We start from the raw sequence: 14,056 nt of genomic DNA, 5'->3' as shown, positions 1-14,056 counted from the left end.
TCCATGTTATTAAATATCTGAACTTATAGAACCTTGTTCTGTTTCGTTTCATGCAAATTTTTTGGATAAAAGTGGCGAAATATGGATCCGTCACCCTACCAACACAACAAAAAAAGTTTATTCCAATACATTGATTAAGTTCCGAAAAAAGTTCATAAAGTTCGATAATCATATTTTTATATGTATGACCATCTATCATCCACTTCCGGTTGTTGGAGCATTACAAAATTAGTATCAAAATAAGCGGAAAAGTCTGTAGAATCGACATCCGAAATAAATAAAATTGTGCTTTTCTCGAAAATTTTAGTCGTTCATATCCACTTAATTAATTTAAATTAATTAAGTTAAATTAAGTTGAGTTATGAGTCAAAAAAAATATCCATCGTATTCAACTCAGAATAAGTTTGAAAAGACTGCAAATTACTTGCATTTTTCTTTTCTTTTCTATTATTTTCTAAAACGGTTGGTAAACTGCTGAATAAAGCGTACCGTCGACGCCTTGCGCAGCTGTAAGCTGTAGATCCCACAGTGCTGCCCAGCCTCTTATTCAGCAACTTCTATCCCTTCTTGTGGTACCAACCGGGATGCTAGCAACTTTAATAGAGATCCGGTAACCCACAAAAAACCGGGAAGCCAAAGCCGTATGCTGACAGGAAAAGAGGGCTCTTGTAAGCTTTGTTGATTCTCCGGCGAGACAGGGGGTAGTTTTCGCATACCTTGCAAGCCGCCACCATGAAAACTAATAAGCAATGAACGATGAACAAATAAATTCGGACTGGAATAATCGGAATAGGCCCATGCGATGAAAAAGGACTATGGATTGGGAACTCGGAACGTGGAACTGCCGATCGCTCAACTTCCAAGCAGGCTTCATATTCGTTTTTTTGGTCAGTAGATGCTAATTTGGCTTAGGGCTGTCGGTATTGGGTGCTTTTGGTGAAAACCGGTATTTCGGTATTGGCGTAGAAAATACCGGTAGTACCGGTAAAATACCGGTATTGGCAGATTATTCGGAATCAATAGAAATATCGATGTTTTTCAGTAAATGTCTCTATTTTCAAACTTTAGTTTCACTATTGTTCCTTAGCAAAGTAGAATTTAAGCAGATATAATACGCTCAGTGATTTATTTCCCTTGCTAGATTTTATTGCCAGCGCTTCCAACGATTGAAAACACTTCTGCTTTCATCGAAGTCTGACAAACGTTTCTAAGCGCTTCAGGAACTTTTCTTTCATTTCTTCAAATTTATAGTAGCAAACCCGTTTTTAACTATTTTTAAATGTCCCGGTATTGTCGCTTCCAGCATATTAAATACCCCGGTCTTCTATTGTCTCTTCACGAATTTTACTGCATCCCCAGAGCAGAACCCGTGCATAGCGTCATCCTCTTCATCATCGTTTATAGATATCTCCTCTTCTCTATTATCAATCCCACTATTCGCAGAGCCTGGAAATTTTATCTGCTTGTTTGATCAATGTATCACTCGAAATACTTGAAAAATATTACAAAGTCTTTCCTGGCAGATCCTTTAATGGCAAGAATGCCCAAAAAGCGGAAATATTCTCGTATTCTGACTAGGGCTCGGCATCCTCGAAACAAATAAATGAAGCTGACTTTCTCTTACCTTCGCTGTATACATGAAGCGATTTGTTTCATTTGATGAACTGAACGTTTTAAGCAAGCTTCAACTGAAGTTAGTGAATATTTCAAATGACTACGATTGACAGTCAGGCACGATTTGTCGATGTTGAGTAGGTTAATTATAATATGCGCTAAATTGTAGGAAATGTTACCTAAATTCAATTCAATTGCATTCAAAGTTGCTGGTTTTCTAATGAATATTCGATAGACATTTGATTTAACAAATGAAACTTTAAGATCGGTTGACATGATGAAGTGAAAACCGTTTCATTGAGGCCGATTGAAGCCAGTTTTAAAACGAAGCGGCGTTGCTTCAGTTGAAACTAAAGCTTCATTAATTCATTGTTGAGTAGTGATTTACTTATAAATGACGTTGCTGCGCCCTGATCTTGTTTCCTAAATTCGTTATTTGAGAACTTCGAATAATTTGATGGCTTTTAAATATCAAGTTGTTTAAAAATAAATTGAACTACTGTGCCTTAAACGGGTTCAAAAGCTATAATTATTTGACCCACAATTTCACCTTCTTCATTGTTAGTAGTCGCAGAATCTCGCCAGCATTAACACCAAGTTGTTTTTCTATGAGTTTTACAATCTTCCATCAAACTTAGTTCTTTTTCTAATAAGGAGTTTGAAAAAACTAAGATATTAGAAAATACCGGAAATACCGGTTTTTTGCTTTGCCAAAACCGGTATTTCGGTATCCAAAAATTGGTCGGTATTACCGGTTTCGGTACTACCGGTACTACCGGTTAGGGCTGTCTAATTTGGCTACAGCGCCTCAGCGAAACAAAATTCGAAAAAGTAGTGTGAAGGGCAATTGTAGAGTTTATTATTATCTACAATATTGTTGAAGAAAGTATAGTTTTGTCTTTTGTATTAAGGTGAAATTAGTCGTCATTGATTCTGCCAATTTCAAAAGCAGTTTTTTTATTTGAAACAAAAATTCTGTTCATGAAAATATATTCGCTGTGTTCAGATTGGCAAGAAGAATGCAGTATTTACATTTTTATAAATAGAATCCTGCTTTTGGGCCCAGCAACTGTTTCCGAAATTGGGCTCTCCGACGAAAAGTTAATGACTGCTAATTTCCCGTTAACGGTGTAATGGAACTGCCTCTCCGTTTGAGGCACTTTTTCAATCAAATAATATGTCATATTTAGTAGAGTTTATCAATCAAAAGAGGGCTGATGAGGTTTTATGATTCATTTCCCGTTTATTGTATTTAAAAAATGCACACGCCAGTTTATGCGAATAAACCAGATTGTTTGTTGAACGTTTTGCCTTTCTACTATCTATACCTATAAAGAAGGATTTCTGTCTGTCTGTCTGTCTGTCTGTCTGTCTGTCTGTCTGTCCGTATGTTCCTTATAGAATCGAAAACTACTGAACCAATCGGGATGAAAGTACGCATGTAGAGGTTTTTTGGGGCCAGGAAAGGTTTTAGTGATGGTTAGAAACCCCTCCCCCCACTAAGAGGGGGGGCTCCCATACAAATGAAACACAAATTTCTGCATAACTCAACAACTAATCAAGCAAATAGAACAAAATTTGGCATGTGGGTGTTTTCGGAGACAAGAATTTATTCTATGGTAAATTGAGACCCCTCCCCTCTTTATAAGGGGAATTATAATTCCTCTCCTCTTTAAAAGGGGGGGCTTCCATACAAATTTCCTCATAACTCGAGAACTAATCAAGCAAATGGAACCAAATTTGGCATGTGAAGGTTTTCGAGGGCAAGAACATTTTCTATAGTAAATTAGGACCCCTCCTCACTTTAAGAGGGGGGCTCCTGTACCAAAGAAACACAATTTTCCTCATAACTCGAGAAGTAATTAAGCAAATGGAACCAAATTTGGCATGTGGGTGTTTTTGGAGACGAAATTTCTTTCTATGATGAATTGGGACCCCTCCCTGTTTTAGGATGGGGGGATCCTATACACATGAAATACAAATTTCCTCATAACTGAAGAACTAATCAAGCAAATGGAACAAAATTTGGCATGTGAAAGTTTTCGAGGGCAAGAATATTTTCTATGGTGAATAAGGACCCCTCCCCACTTTAAGAGGGGGGGCTCCTATACAAACGAAATACAAATTTCCTCATAACTCGAGAACTAATCAAGCAAATGGAACAAAATTTGGCACGTGGGTGTTTTTGGAGACAAAATTTTTTTCTATGATGAATTTTGACCCCTCCCCACTTTAGGAAGGGGGGCTCCTATACAAATGAAATGCAAATTTCCTCATAACTCGATAATTAATCAAGCAAATGGAACCAAATTTGGCATGTGAAAGTTTTCTAGGGCATCAATATTTTCTATGGTGAATTAGAACCCCTCCCCACTTTAAGAGGGGGGGCTCCTATACAAACGAAATACAAATTTCCTCATAACTCGAGAACTAATCAAGCAAATGGAACCAAATTTGACACGTGGGTGTTTTTGGAGACAGAATTTTTTTCTATGATGAATTGGGACCCCTACCCACTTTAGGAGGGGGGGCTCCTATACAAATGAAATTCAAATTTCCTCATAACTCGAGAACTAATCAAGCAAATAGAACCAAATTTGGCATGTGGAGGTTTCTGGAGGCAAAAATATTTTCTATGGTGAATTAGGACCCCTCCCAACTTTAAGAGGGGGTGCTTCTACACAAATGAAATACAAATTTCCTCATAATTCGAGAACTAGTCAAGCAAATGGAACCATATTTGGCATGTGGGTGTTTTTGGAGGCAACCATTTTTTCTATGATGAATTAGGACCCCTTACCTTTTTAAGAGGGGGGGCTCTCATACAAACGAAATACAAATTTCCTCATAACTCGAGAACTAATCAAGCAAATGGAACCAAATTTATCACCCGCATGATAAATTTGGTTCCATTTGCTTGATTAGTTCTAGAGTGTTTGTAGGCAAGAATATTTTCTATGGTATATTTTCTATGGATTTCCCCACTTTAAGCGGGGGGGGGGGGGGGGGCTCCTATACAAATGAAAAACAAATTTCCTCATAACTCGAGAACTAATCAAGCAAATGGAACCAAATTTGACATGTAAGTGGTTTTGGACGCAAGATTTTTTTCTATGGTGAATTGAGACCCCTCTCTTCTTTAGAAAGCGAGTTATGGCCCATCTCCCCTTTAAGAGGGTGGGCTTCCATACAAATGAAATGCAAATTTCCTCTTATCTTGAGAACTAATCAATCAAATGGAACCAAATTTGGCATGTGGGAGTTTTAGATGGCAGAAATTTTTTCTATGGTGAATTACGACCCCTTCCCCTTTTAAGAGGGGAGCTCCCATACAAATGAAACTCAAATTTCCTTATAACTTGAGAACTAATCAAGCAAATGGAACCAAATTTGGCATGTGGGAGATTTTGGAGTCTTGAATTTATTTTACGATAGTTAGAGACCTCTCACCCCTGTGGTAGGGGGATATGGACTCTCATACAAATAAAACAGAAATTTTTGCGAAACTCAAAAATTAATCGAACTCGAGAAATTCGAGACTCTTCCATAAAACATTAGTCAATACAAGACCACAAAAACTATCTATAGTAACACTAGATCATTCAGGACGAGACGGTCGCGAGTGTTGCCGGTGACTCGCCGTCGGAAGCGTCGCCCACTGGGGGGCTTGCAAAACTCGAGATTGTGACAAAGATCATCCGAGATTCATGATTTATGTACAACACAGGTTAATTTGTGGCAATACGAAGTTTGTCGGGTCAGCTAGTATAAATATAAAGTATAAAGGTATAGAAATCACTTGGAAAACCGGAAATGGAAAGAAGGTCCTGCGGGCCGAATGTTATATACCATTCGACTCAGTTTCGAAAACTGAGCAGTTTCTGTGTGTGTATGTATGTGTGTGTGTGTGTGTGTGTGTGTGTGTGTGTGTGTGTGTGTGTGTGTGTGTGTGTGTGTGTGTGTGTGTGTGTGTGTGTGTGTGTGTGCGTGTGTGTGTGTGTGTGTAACGCTTTTAATCTCACTCACTTTTCTCGGAGATGGCTGGACCGATTTTAATGTTCTTAGTGTCAAATGAAAGGTCTAGGTGTCCCATTGGTCGCTATTGAATTTCATACTGATCGGACTTTTAGTTCAAAAGTTATGTATAAAAATACGAAAAATATGGGACTTCATTATCTCATAGATCCCTTAACCGATTTGAACAAAATTGATTGCATATGAAAGAGGAGCCTTACAAACCCTTAACTTCCAAATTTCATGATGATTGGACTTGTAGTTTGAAAGTTACATAAAGAAATGTGAAAAAATAGTATTTAAAACATATTTTTGTAATATTTAAGAATTAATTCAATGAAAAACATCACACATTTTATTATTATTTGAAAATTACTACTGAGATCTATCAAACGAAACCGAGTTATTTAAAATCGGACTGTTCATTCAAAAGTTATTCAAACTTTAACACTCAAGCACCGTATATTAAACCGTTTAAACGTGTGAAATCAAAACGTATCAATCAAATGTTGATTGTATTCAATGTGTGCGATGTATGTATGTATGTATGTATGTATGTATGTATGTATGTATGTATGTATGTATGTATGTATGTATGTATGTATGTATGTATGTATGTATGTATGTATGTATGTATGTATGTATGTATGTATGTATGTATGTATGTATGTATGTATGTATGTATGTATGTATGTATGTATGTATGTATGTATGTATGTATGTATGTATGTATGTATGTATGTATGTATGTATGTATGTATGTATGTATGTATGTATGTATGTATGTGTGTATGTATGTATGTATGTATGTGTGTATGTATGTATGTATGTATGTATGTATGTATGTATGTGTATGTGATGACAATTTGCAATGAAATTCAAGAAAAGTGAGAAACATGTCAAAAGTCAGAAGTTTTTGAAGCCTCTTAGTGGAATACGAACTCTGAAATAAAAGAAAAGAAAAAAACTTTTACCGACTAAATTCCACTATTTAATATTTATTCGCGACAGATACGTATACGCTTTGAAATAAGACACTGCTGAAGCCTGCACGTCGTAGGCGAACTACGTATCTGTTGCAAATAAATATTAAATAGCGGGATTCAATTGCAAAGTTTTTTCTTTTCTTTGATTTTAGATTTCAATTGTCATTTTCTTCACTTGCTGTTACTCACAATTGTACATGAAAAGCAAAAAGCGGAGAAAAGCAGTTAATTTAAGTATATAAGTATAGTGGTGTATAGGATCAAAATACTAGTGAGTTTATTTTTCCAAATAAATTTATACAAATTTCAAACAAATTTTACGCATCAATATATGCTCTTTTCAATCCATAGATACTAGAGCTTAGAAATGTTATATAAAAATTTGGAAGTACACGTTGCACGGTAATAACTTTGTAAGATTTGTTTTCGTTAGTGACATTTTAAAGGACAGATGTCTTATGTCATGTATCATGTTTTAATAAATAAATCAAAAATGACAAGCACTGGAAATCATATCGATCATATTTCTCATTCTCAAGCATGTTTATGGTGCAGTTTTTGCACTATTTTTCGACCTCATCTTGTTTTCCTAACCATCTAACATTGTAAAAACGATGCGATCAAGCTAATGACTATCTTTTCATGAAAGGACATTCAAAAGAAGCTCAAGTTTTGATTTTCATGCAAAAATAATTATCTGAATGGCTAAGAAAAAGTTGAATTTCTCTTTTTCATATCTAATGCTCTATTCAGTTATTTTTTCTAATTCAGATATATTGCAAAATTGAAGCCAAGCAAACTAATAGTAAAATTTTTAGATTAATCATTTTGTTGTAGATATCCTTTTTCTTCAAAAGCGAAGTATAATAATATTTTTTCTGAATTCTTGTTTTTCAAAGATGCTAACTTTTGAACGCATGGTATTAGTATCAAAATATCAAAAAAAATCTACCCTTTGGGCTAAAACCACTCAAAAAAAAAATATCAAAAAATATGCTATAAACACATATTTCATATTGTCAGTTCAAAACATGTTTCGTATGTGGCTCTGAAACCCAAAAGTTAAGGCCGACCGATTATAAAACTAAATAAGGTGTTCATCAAATAACATAAATGACGCTTACAACTATTTACGCACCCAAGGAAAGAAAATATAATTATTCTACGCAATACGTTGTGATTTTTACTGGCAAATAAGGATTTTGAGAAATACGGAACGGATATTTAAAAATATAGTCAAGTTAATTATAGATGTTCCTGAGAAATTAAATAATGATTATTGTGGCAGTAGAAAGGCTAGGTCACGCCGCTAGGTGGATTAATTCGGGTTTATTCTCATAGTTTGACGTAAAGCTGTTGACAAACAAGCTACTCTGCTGGTGGGGATTACGCGGGGAGTTACGTCAACTATGAAACCATTAGAAGAGTAGCTCAAATATTTTCCCAAATATTTCGAATGTTTTTGATTAACCACATGTTGTTTGAATGTTGGGCATGTTGGTTTTACGTCAACTATGAATCCATGGGCTCTCAGACGTTTTGAAGAGCTACGAGTTCGACATTGTAACGCTACAGGAGGTGTGCTGGAAGGGCTCACCGATACGTATGTTCAGAGATGGACATACCATCTACCAAAGCTGCGGCAACACACCCAGCTTTTATAGTTATGGGCGAGGTGATTGACTGTTGGCCAATCAATCTTCAATCCTCGAATGTGCAATCAAGGGCCTGTTCTTCACTATATGCATAATCAAAGTGCATGGTCCTCACCTCAAAAGTACCGATGGCGACAAGGAGGAACTCTACGCGTAGTTGGAGATCGTCACCGGGGATTTCATTACTCAGAAAGACCAGGAGAAGGAATATAAACTGGTGAATGGAGGGTTCAGCGAACATTCGTTGACCAAATGAAATAAGCCTAAATCATGCAAACCTCCGAAAACATGGACGTGTGTAGTACCTTATTCCAGCATAATACAAGTACACCTGGAGGTCATCAAAATAAACAGAATCACAGATAGATCACGTTTTAATTGACTGTTGGTACTTCTCAGACATCATTGATATCGAGTCGAAGCGCTAACGTAGCCTCGGATCACCACCTAGTGATGGCTAAGATACGCCTAAAATTCTCCGAGGTGAACAACATACGGTACCGACCCCATCCTCGGTTAAATCTCGCGCGGCTGAATCAACCAGACGTCTGCTGCTAGAGTACAGGAAAATTATGGGGCCAGTGCAACGATCCTACTGATTCTATCTAGCTAGCACCGCCTAGCCGAGATTCGAACAAACGACAACTGGCTTGTTAGACCAGCATCGCACCTCGAAGCTAACTGGATGGTTTTTCATGTTAAGAAATCGATTTCCTGCAACTCACAATTCCTTAGACTTCACATTGGAGCAATCAATAATATTCGAGATACGATTTTTCAAATATAATCGCAAATACTCATGAAAATAAGCACGCAGTTTTTAAAAATGAGTCCTATATCAAAATGGTGCCAACATCTGTGGAGTGTGCATGGTTTCTCCTACCAAACCGGTAAGTGCAGTGTAATCCAAATCAAAAGAATTTACCTATTTCACGTGGAATTGCTCAAATGCGGTTCCGGCCTTTCTAAAAACCCACAAGGCAGTCATTTGGACCCGTTAATCTTTCTGACGTACTTTAATAATGTCAACCATGGACTTAAGGGACATCGTCTTCGTCGACGATTTGAAGATTCACTTCAACACTGACGCCACTTGTCATTAACTAAAGTTTGACATCTTTATGGATTAGTGAGTGCTCCATCGTTTCTTTCGTCTATATTCCTTAACATGCCAGTTTTTATTACAAGCCCTTGGTATTTCAGTACCGTTCTGATTCATACTTAGAACAGTCTCAAACTTCGAACACTTAGAATAAAATGCTCGCTAGTATCGATAATATGATAAAATATTATGCTTAATATATACCACCGGTTAGAGGTCATAAATACGAACACGGTGGAGCGATATGCTTACTGAATTTTATGCGTGCTTGTGTGTAATTGGGTACCCTTCCTTCAATGCTTTCTCTACTCTACCCACCTTGTTCCACATGACAGCGCTGTCCCCAATTATAGCCATCCATGGCACAGCTAAACCAGTGCATTTAACCAGAGTCATTTTTGCACTGTCAATAGGCCATATCGGGATAGTATAGAATTCAGCATGAAGGAGGGAGGATGAAAGGCCTGGGAATAAACCCATGCTAAAGTCTACTAGTAGAGATCTAGTAGATTCTATTATGATTCGACCCACGACCATTCACTTGTCAAAGCTGACTTGGTAACCTTGCGGCTACAGAGCCCCCTTAACATTGCATAGAGAATCACTGCTTCAAAAAAAAGTAATTTTACTCTTGGTTTTACACGAAAAATTCGGCAAAAAACTCCTTGTGATGATGAATAATTCTTACATATACAAATCTAGGGAAAACGATGGGATTGAAATTTTTGAGATCAAATTTTACTTATAGAGGGAAAAAATGTATATTTAGTTTTCAAATCGGAATAATTTATATTTCCTGCAAGTGAAACTTGAGTCTAAGTTATCGTCGCCGTTTACAGATAAATCTGGTGTACCTCAAGGCCGTTTATTATATCCTTCAACGACGCTACCTCTGCTCTAGGAACTGGGTGCAGACTGGTATATGCTGATGATCTTAAAATTCACTTGACGATTCGTTGCATCGAGGATTGTCGTCGTCTTCAGACACTTTTGAACACATTTGTGAACTGGTGTAAATCAAACTACTTGACTATCAGCACTGCTAAATGTGAGGTAATGACATTCCATCGTATTAATTCGCCGATCGTATTCGATTATAGAATTGGTGATCAGATATTAAAAAGGGTCGATTGCGTTAACGATCTTGGTGTCACATTAGACCCGAAAATGATGTTTGATCGGCATCGTGTGTTGATAATTTCAAAAGCAACCCGTCAGCTGGGATTTATCGCCAAAATTGGACGAGATTTCAATGATCCGCATTGTTTTAAAGCAGATCATTGCGTGTTAGTCCGTCCGATTCTTGAAAACGCTTGTCTAATTTGGATACCGCACCAGCTCTATTGGAACCTTCGCATTGAACGAGTGCAGAGAAGGTTTATACGATTGGCCCTACGGAATCTGCCTTGGCGTGATCCAGATAATTTACCTCCATATCCTGACCGCTGTCGTTTGCTTGGTCTCGATACACTTGAGAGTCGGCGTAAAGTGCAACAGGCGTTGTTCGTGGCCAAACCAAATGGCGAGATTGATTGCCCAAGGTTGCTGTCGCTTCTAAATTTCCGCGAATCTCAAAGGACTCCGAAACTGACGTCACTGCTGACTAACCGATTTCATCGCACTGAATTTGGCCGCAATGAACCAGTGGCATCGTGTATAGAAACTTTCAACCAAGTAGAGGAATATTTTGAATTCGGTGAACCGGTGAACCGGTGAATAAGTTCAAGCGTTTGGTGACAATACAAATGTCGTAGATTATTATTAGTAGTTCATTTAGACTTTAAGTCAGATGGGTTGTAAAACAATAAAACCATAACACAATATTTGGCAATACTGCCACTAAAAATCAATATTTTTTAGATTCCTTAGGCAGTTTCCTTAATAAATGTGAAAATATATTTTTTTCTAAAACTAATATTTCGGGAGATATAAGGAACGTGTATTTACTTTAACAAAGAAGGTGGTGGAAGAAGGTAATCAAGGGGAGGTCCATCCGGAACCAAATTTGATATTTTTACTTTCTGACCTAAATAAACAATACGACAAAATTTGGTTCAAATCCGAGAAGATCGACTACACATTTGAGCTTTTTCTCGGTCACTTGGCGTGGAATAATCCAATTATAGCTTGAAAAATAGGTCATCTTTACTCAATTATTTTTCAATTATATGCCAACATTTTGGTGAAATAGGAACCAATTCGCATAAAAAAATGGTTACCCATGGTGTCCCGTAATACTGGAATGTGTTATCAATTTATTTATATAGTACGAAAAAAGTGTTTTCAGCTAGTTCGATTTTACGCCAGATTTTGCAAAATTCATCATCTGTTTTTTAAGTAGCACGCAGCATCAAGTACTACGCAACTGACAATATGAGATAACCGCAGACTGTAAAGATCACCAACCTTCGAGTAGTCCTCCATCGGCGTTTAAGTGCTCCCAACATGTTTTCTGTTGTTTCCTAATTATGCCTATTTTGGCACAGCTTCCCCCTGCATAACAGCCAATGCGCCGAACTCCAAACTGGTTGCAAACTATTTTCTATTCGCTTATATATTTGTAGCACACTATCGAAGTACCGTTGGCAGTGGGATGGACGTTCCCTGTTACCAATTGAGATTCTTCGTTTTTCGCTGTTTCTTTAGCTTTATTTACGATCAGGTTGTTTATTTCTTCACTTCAGAGCACTTCGGAAACACTCTCTAAATACTTCACAATTTTTCTATCATCTGCTTTTATTATACAAATCTTCTTCACCGCCTAGAACTAATTCTTTTATCTGAAAACCACTTACGAAAAGAGTTGCTTCATTCGATCACTACACCAACACAGTTTACCAATGAAAACAAATGATTTTTTCTTCTAAAACTGGCAATTGATAACACTACCAGCAAATCAATATTTGCAAAACGAACTTTATTTCCATTACATCGCAACTTTCGAAGAGTGAGTAGAGAAAAGCGTGTAAATATGCTTGCTAAGTTTATTAGATTTCACATCTGCCATCATCGGTTGAAAATGCTGTTGTTTGTGACCGCTAATGCTGACGCTAACGTTGGAGCAAACACCAATGCAAAGGCCGCATTTTCAGCAAGCTCTGACCAGACACGAAGTCGATCTGCCTTATAATACTACCTTTCGAATAGGGAACACGACGAGCAAACGAGTCCATTAGAGATTGTTTAGATTAGACTTGCTGTCTCGCATGTTTTCTGCTTTGCGTGAAATTTACTCGAGTCGCACTGGTTTGCGGTGTATGTGGTAAGTTATGCATGGCAGGCATCCAGTACCCTTCAAATACTCGATCCTATGCGCGGCTGGCTGCAACGAAAGAAAGAAAATAAATGCGCTTTATTTATGCACTATTTAAATTTTGGAAGCATGTCAAATTCAATTAAACGGGCGCATTCGTCAGTCCAAATGTGCTATAAACTATTCCCCACTTTGCTTAAAGAGGAGAATTCGTACCATTAACACATTGACTGTCTAATTGAATCACGTGTGTTAAATTTTAAGATACATACTAAAAACTTAAATTATCATGATTAACCCATCTGTTTTCTTTTGTTCTTGTGATTTTTAGCAAGTAGAATTAGGACAACCTGAATTATATAAAAACACGCCAACTGAAAACAAAATACTTCAGTTTGACCACTGGCTTCGAAAAATATAATCTTATTTTTTAGAAAAACACAGACTAGAGTTTCGTATTCTTTAAAAACAACAAATACTTTTTGCTAAAGGACAGACACTACGTTTCGAGCACTTCTTTAACGTGGTGTTAAATTGTAGTTTTATTTTTTGAAAGTCTAAAAGAAACGAACAAATAAAAAATTGCCCAAAATACTACCAGCTGCTCTGCAAAGCAATGAATATGCATATTCCCAGGTAAATGTTTAACTTCATAGGTAAAGCAGTTCCATTGCCTAGCAATAACCAGTCGATCCTCATACATATTCTGTGGTATGCATATACATATATATTGCTCAAACCATACTCAATGACACCACGCCGCAAATCTGCTTGGTCAACTCAAACTTGATTCATACGGCATCGTCTCAAAAAATTCAAATCCTAACAACCACAGTACTTAACTTGAAAGTCAAAAGCAGCGGGAGGACTTTGCGGTACTCGTGGTTTTATTTTTATTTGCTATGCCACACATTTACGTCAACAGTAGACGATCTATGAGTCGATTCAACGACCGCGAGAACGTTGTGCGGAAAGTGGTACATGTACATAAATACATACAGAATCCACAGCCGCCCGCAAAAAAAACAATGTTGGAAGTGGGTGCATATATGCTGCACACTTACCCACGTCAGCCCATCATTACCGTTACAGCTCGAAATCATCAAAGCATTCGCTCGAGAGAAAAAATTAAGAGCAGGAAACGTTCCAGCGACACATTTTGCGCAACTCCAATACGGAGTTGGCTGGTCTTCTAGCCTTATTCGAATGTATGGGAACATAATACACGCTGCAGATATACATATACTTACACACTTGCAAGTCAGACTCAACTGCATTTCGGAATACGGTATATTTATAACTCTTTAGCTTTGGCAATCGACGCAATATTTATGATTTTGGAAGTGCCCAAAGAAAAACTTTCAAACGCTTTGGTATGTTGTGTTGAGAGCAGTCCATCATTAGCCAAACAAAAATAAAACCAATAGAACTC

General features: G+C 37.2%; 1 protein-coding gene across 1 annotated transcript in view; it reads right to left on the bottom strand.

The window, feature by feature from the left end:
* The window catches only part of LOC128734958 (uncharacterized), a 52,759-nt gene extending 40,448 nt beyond the window's left edge, over positions 1–12,311 (bottom strand). Inside the window, exon 1 of the mRNA XM_053829376.1 lies at positions 11,778–12,311. Coding sequence (XP_053685351.1) covers positions 11,778–11,818 — 41 coding nt within the window. The 5' untranslated portion in view covers positions 11,819–12,311. The remainder of the gene's footprint in view (positions 1–11,777) is intronic.
* Positions 12,312–14,056: the final 1,745 nt, after the last annotated feature.

Source organism: Sabethes cyaneus, chromosome 2, assembly GCF_943734655.1.
Source record: "Sabethes cyaneus chromosome 2, idSabCyanKW18_F2, whole genome shotgun sequence".
Classification (NCBI taxonomy): domain Eukaryota; kingdom Metazoa; phylum Arthropoda; class Insecta; order Diptera; family Culicidae; genus Sabethes; species Sabethes cyaneus.
The sequence above is the reverse complement of the archived record's forward strand: the minus strand, read 5'-3'. Positions and strand labels throughout refer to the sequence as shown.